General features: G+C 61.6%; 1 protein-coding gene across 5 annotated transcripts in view; it reads left to right on the top strand.

Annotated features, from left to right (window-relative positions):
* The first annotated feature begins 2,427 nt into the window (after positions 1-2,427).
* The window catches only part of BMP8A (bone morphogenetic protein 8a), a 30,681-nt gene continuing 26,763 nt past the window's right edge, over positions 2,428-6,345 (top strand). For 3 of the 5 annotated variants that reach the window (XM_058717944.1, XM_058717943.1, XM_058717941.1), the window contains exon 1: positions 2,437-3,146. In XM_058717944.1, the coding sequence (XP_058573927.1) occupies positions 2,813-3,146 (334 nt within the window). In that variant the 5' untranslated portion in view covers positions 2,437-2,812. Of the gene's footprint in view, positions 3,147-6,345 lie in introns of all 5 variants that reach the window. The other 2 variants (XM_058717940.1, XM_058717942.1) reach the window with 2 other exon arrangements.

Below are 6,345 nucleotides of genomic sequence, written 5' to 3'. Positions count from 1 at the left end.
ACCCCCACTTCCCAGCTCCTTGTCCTCTGCCCATCCAGGCACTTTACCGGGCCCTCGGTGGGAGCACAGCCTTCCTTCTGCCTCCCCTTAAGACTGTATATTCATCAGACTGTCGCCCCTGTTGTGGGGGGCCCTTGGAGGCAGGGAACCGTCGGCTTCATCTCTGGCTCAGGGCAGAGCACAGAGCAGCCCACAGCGGTTGCCGCTGAACTGAATTTCAGGGAGACGCCATTTGGAATGACTGAAACCTGATGTTTAGGTTTATGGGAATTTGAGGCCTGTTGTTTAAAGAACACAGCTATCTCTGCTCACCCTTAATTGAGATCAGTGATTCCTGTTATAAGAATCCGCCCAGCCCTGGGCTGCTTACAGTCTAGCTGGAAGCCCAGTGTTGCACAATACACTACCTGAGGACTCCAGGCTAGATCTGAGGACCCGGAGGATGTGGTGTGAACTCAAACGGGAGTGCAGAGGGCTGGCCAGAGAAGGACAGTGAGGAGGACAGGAGATTCAGAGACCCTGAACTAGCCTGACACAGGGATACCCCCTTGACCCTGCCCCTGCCCCAGTATGCACTCACCAAGCCCTGGGGATGCAGCCTGCTAAACAGCTTCTCCTCTGCCCTCTACCCCATCACCGGAAAGGATCATGGTCATTGCCCACCCCATTACTGTACTTGCCTCCATCTGTGGGCCCTGACTCTAATCTTCATCCCTGCAATCCATGTTCCCCTCTGCAGCGGACTCCGCCTTGGGCACTTTCAGTGGTGAAGCTGCCGCATCCTTATGGGGCTTATAAGCAGTGCGGAAATTTACCCGTTGGAAAAAAGGCAGACTAGGCATGGGCTTAAAGCACCAACAAATGATTGGTTCGATTTAGAATGTGAGAGAAAAGTCTTGATTTTTTTTAAAGTTTGAAGTGATGATGGGAATCTTTAAAGTTCGGTGGACTTCTTGTTTCTTTTGAAGTTTCGTATTGAATCCACACTGGAGCCACCATAACCATCTGTTGTCCGGAGCCCTCATCTAGTCTCCCTGCAAGGTCCTTTGGGTCCGTATCTTGCCAGCCACTCAAGCCTCACCCTCACCCTGGCCATTTGTTTCCCAGGCTTTCCAGGCTCCACTGAACAGCTCACCTGCAGGGGAAGTCCCTTAACTTCCATGTGCCTCAGTTTCCTCATCTGTTAAAAGAGGGGGTTGAAACGGCATCTACTCTATATGTGCAAGCATTCAAGAAGTGACACAGACCTTGCCTGGCACATGGTAAGTGCTAAGTGTTACCTGCATTATGCTCCCTGGAGTCCTGTGGCCTCGACACCAGCTGTTTCCTCTGCCTGGAAACTGCTCTCCAGCTCTCCCTCTGCCCTTTCCTGTCATCCCAGGCCGATTCCTTCCAGCCTTCCGAGCTCAGTCTAGGTGTCACTTCCTCCCAGCTCACCGCCTTAGCCATAGATGAATCAATGTAGTGAGAGGGCGCCCAGGAGGAGCCGAGTGTGCAGAAGGGGGCTGAGTCAATAACGAGTTTCCGTGTAGAGTCTTCTTTCTCTTGCAAGCCTCTGAAAGCCGCGACAATTAAGACGCGTAAAGGGCGGCTCCCGGGCGCTCTGGAAGGGCCCCAGAGCTCCCTGGCGCAGTTGGAGGCGGATGCGCGGCTCCCTCCTGCGGGAGGCGGGATCAGCACTGGGGGGTCCCCAGGGCGTACAGCGAGAGCTGGCGGTGACAGTGCGGTCGCCGGAACATGGGGGAATGGGGGGTCTCGCCTGGGGCGCTAGCCAGGAGCACGCGGGAACCAGGTGGGTGGCACGCACGCTGGGAGCAGAGACTGAGCAGGTGTCGCGAAAGAAGCCTCCAATAGCGCGTGCAAAGGGACAGCGGGCAAGGAGCCGGGTGGCCAGCGAGGAACTGCGGTGGCGGCTGATGGCAAAGGAACGCGTCTCACTCTCCGGGCACGACTGGCACCTCGGGGCCTCTCTACCTCTAGACCCTACTGAGGCTTTTCTTCGTGTCGCGTGGAGCGACATTCCGCGCACTAAGGCGGGACTGCGGGGTCACTCCAACGGTGGGACGCAGGCCCCGGATCCCGCCCGGTCGAGAGTGCTGGAGGACACGCCCTGCGGGAGCGCAGGGCCCTCATTTCTCCCGACTGCCCCGCTACCCTCGTGTCCCCAGGCCGAGGCCCCCCGCCCGCCCGACGGTGCCGGCTGGGAGGGGAGCCCAGCACGACCCCGACGACCCGGCAGCTGGACAGGGGACCCCTCGCCGGACCCGCCCACCACCGAAGAGCGGACGGTATCTCGGCGTCACCACCACCTGCTGCACCACCCGCGCCCCACCGCCCCTTCACCCTGGCTTCGGTCCGGCGGCCTTGGCCCCGCCCCGAGCCCCCATTGGTCGGGAGCGGAGGGGGCGGGGCCCGACGGCGGCACGCGGGACCCACCGGCGGCGGAGGCGGGCGCGCAGCGCAGACCGCAGCTCCAGCTGCAGAGGCGCCGTCGGATCTGCGTCGTCCCGAGCGCAGACCGGAGCTCGCCCGCCGCCCCTGCAGCTGAGCGGGCCTCGGCAGCAGCCGACTGACGGCTCGGCCACCACAGACAGATTGGCCGCCAGCCCCCAGCTCCCGGAGGAGCCCCTGCCGCGTCCACGCCGCCCGAGCCCAGCAGCAGGTGCTGGGAAACCGCAGGCGAGCGCGCCCCGTGCGGCCGACCCCGAGCCCCGCCCGCCGTTCGCCGTCCGCCGTCCGGGCGGCCGCGGCCCCGGTCCCCGCCCGGCCGCGGAGCGGATGCGCGCCCGCTGAGCGCCCGCCCGGCCCGGCCATGGCCGCGCGCCCCGGGCCGCTGTGGCTCGTGGGCCTGGCGCTGTGCGCGCTGAGCGGCGGCGGCCCCGGCCCGCGCGCCCCGGCCGGCTGTCCGGCCCGCCGCCTGGGCCCGCGCGAGCGCCGCGACATGCAGCGCGAGATCCTGGCGGTGCTCGGGCTGCCCGGGCGGCCGCGGCCCCGCGCGCCGTCCGCCGCCTCCCGGCTGCCCGCGTCGGCGCCGCTCTTCATGCTGGACCTGTACCACGCCATGGCCCGCGACGACGACGAGGACGGCGGCCCCCCCGAGCGGCGCCCGGGCCGCGCCGACCTGGTCATGAGCTTCGTCAACATGGGTGAGTGAGGCCGTCGGAATGGGCGTCCGGGGCCCCGGTGACCGTACGACCAGACCACCGGGTGGACGCGCGGGTGCGGACGGGTCCAGGGGACCGCCTTGGCCGGTGCGCGCCCCTTTGATCGCGGCCACGCCCCCACAGAGGGCTGGGAATGCGGAGCTCAGGGCGGCCGAGTCCAAGGGCTGTGGGCCCCCGCTCACTCCGACAGACACGGATGTGAGTCCCATCGATGTGCGCGTTCGTCCCGCCCCTGGAAACACCCAAGGGTAGGAATCATCTCATGTCGGGTGGACCGGGCAGTGCCAGGAAGACAGTGTGGTCCTGGGGAGAGGGATGAGTAAACAGGCTGGGATGCTGCCACAGTGATAAGGGCAGTACTGGAGAAAGGGACAAAGTTCAGCGTGGAAAGCCCCGGTGACATCATCAGAGTGCCCAGAGCTGAGATGAGAGCCCAAGATGTCATGAGTCCACAGCAGCCCGTTCCCTGGCCAGAGCCCCAGCCCCTGTAGGTGAGGGTGTGGCTGTCAGGGCAGGGAGTGGGGAAGGAGTGGACTCTGAGCTCAGTGGGGCCGTCGGCGGTCTTGTCACCCTGAGCACAGCACCTGGGACGTGGCTTGGCATGCTGTGAAGGTCCAGGCTGTGGAAGGACATGGTGGGCAGCTCGGAAGCCCCTCCTTCTCCCACACAAAGCCCAGCCCTTCCTCTCTGCAGAAACTCTGTACAAGTCGTGGAGCCATTTATGGTTAGTTTTCAAAGATGTCTTTCCTATTATTAAATGCTCTTTAATCTGCAGTCCTGACTATCTGTCCCCTATCTGCTTTGCCTCCTGTCTGTGGGGTCAGGGCTGGAGCAGACACCAGACTGGATCTGGGGGCGCAGGGACTACAGCTCAGGCTTAGATGGGAGAAGACCTTTGCCAAGGCCAACAGCCTCCCTTCACCCACAGCGTCACTCTTGACCTTCCCGACAGCCCTGTTACCAGACATGATCTTCATCCCCATCTCCCCGATGAGGACTTTGAGGCTCAGAGAGACAATGTTATGCCCAGGATAGCACAGCCTCTCTGTGGCCCAGTCAGGACAGGAGGTAGCCCTACATCCACCTCCTCAAGGAGCTGATATTTCTTTCTCCTGTCAGGAGGGCAGGCTTTCAGGGTGTAGAGAGCTTCCAGAGGGGTTTAGGCAGAGAAACCCAGGGGATGGAGCAGCGGCAGGTCTTGTGGGGTCTTTAGCCATTTGCTTCCTACACTGGGGCAGGCCGAGGGGACAGCCAAGGAGGCCTCTGTCCCCCCCCAGCCCCGAGCTGGTGGGTGCCTGAGGTGAGGGAACAGCAGGAAGCGGCTGTTAACCTCTGCTGAGAGCCCGGTGCCAGGCACAGGACTTGGGCCAGTGAATGCCACCTTCCTGGTTAGAGGGCAGGGTGGGGGACGCGGGATAACGGAGACCATGTGTAAAACTGAGGCCTGTCCTCAGAACAAGCTGACCTGGGGCTCAGAACCAAGAGGAGCTGTAGATACAGTTATCCTGAGAATGGACCCCATCCATTAGTGAGTCACTGCCCAGCCAATATCCTGCTTCCCCAGCATCCCATGGTCAAGGCGCACACGGCCTTGGTGGGAGCTGCTATTGTGAATCAAGCATCACCCTTAGTTCAGACACATCTGATTCCTCTTGTGCCTCTGCTGTGTGGTCTTAGGCACGTCCCTTGTCCTCTTGGAGCCACAGATCCCTCCTTGTAAAGTGGGGCTCCTAGAGATCAACGCATCGTCAGGGTTGTTGTGTGTTCAGTTGATAGATGGGAGGAACAGAAAATCATGCCTCTGGTCGGTGAGCCTGAGCCTGGTTGCTCCCGACTCCGGTCCCTCCCAGCTGCTGGCCAGCCTTGGTTGGATGTGTGGGAATGTCCCACACTTCTGTTTTTAACGTTTATTTATTTGTTTTGAGAGAGAGAGAGAGAGAGAGAGAGAGAGAAGGGGGAGGGGCAGAGAGAGAGGGAGACAGAATCTCAAGCAGGTTCTGAGCTGTCAGCACAGAGCCTGATGCGGGGCTCAGACTCACGAACCATGAGATCATGACCTGATGCTTAACTGACTGAGCCACCCCAAGCCCTTTTCATGGGCTCAGAGAGGTTAAATGGCCAGTCCAGGGCCACACAGCGCATCCATGACATCATCCAGGGGCTGTGGATTCCAGATGCCAGCTTCTTCCCACGCCATCTCTGTGTGTTTCACGAAGATCGAAGGCCTCTGACGCTGTGGGATTAACAAGCAGATCTTTGTTCAGTGGAAGCCCGGTCTGTGGGCGGGCCCAGCCAGCTGTCAGAGGGCCTCCTTTATTCTGATGTGCTAATTGCACTAGTACAACTCCTTCAATTTGAGTAGTTTTAACTGGTAATTACCTGGGCTGTGGGGGCGGGGGGATTAGACGCCTACCAGGATTCTTTCCTTGTTTGGAGGCCCAGGCCCCAGGCCCCTGAACCACCACCGAGACTAATAGCAGAGTCGCTATGGTGTCAGCACCCACGCCCAGGCTCCCACACCTGTTGCCTCCAGCTCCACCTCCTGTTGGCCTCATCCGGGTCCTGAGAAGCCAGACCTGCTGCCTGCTGGGCCCCTGACCGTCCATGGCAGCCTGTGGGACCCAGAGACCTCTAGCCTCCCACAGGCCTCTGGCCCGTGGGTCAGGCCTCTGTGCCCAGGCAGGTGCTGTAGGAAGCCCGTGTCATGGCTGACAGTGTCTCTTTAGGGAGGCCAGGACTATGGTCAGAGCTGGGGCCCCTGCCTGGCCTGTCAGTGAGTCTCCACCTGTATGCTCTTGGCTGCCCTTGGCCAGGACACGGTAATGGGGGCCGATACCTGTCCTGGGTGTCCCCTGTGTTCACGGAGAGGAGAGGACTGAGCTGGGAGGCAACACCCAGGTTCTTGTACCGCCTGGGCTCGCCACTGAGTCCTTCCTGTCCCAGGTCACCTCCCTTCCCTCTCTGGGCCTCTTTTCTCATCCAGTCCACAGCGATGGTGTCAGAAAACACAGGGCCTCCTGGCCCTGACCCCGTGGCTCCGTGTTGGAGGCACCTCCTCGTGGCACCACCCCGTCCCCTGGGCTGGAGCGTGGGTCTGACTGGCTGCTCCCTGGGTGCCTCAGGCTGGCCCAGCCTGCGGGGAGGGAGGAATGAGGCCAGAAAGACCAACTCCGCACGTTGG

This window comes from Neofelis nebulosa, chromosome 2 (genome assembly GCF_028018385.1).
Source record: "Neofelis nebulosa isolate mNeoNeb1 chromosome 2, mNeoNeb1.pri, whole genome shotgun sequence".
Classification (NCBI taxonomy): Eukaryota; Metazoa; Chordata; class Mammalia; order Carnivora; family Felidae; genus Neofelis; species Neofelis nebulosa.
This window is presented reverse-complemented; position numbering and strand designations above follow the sequence as displayed.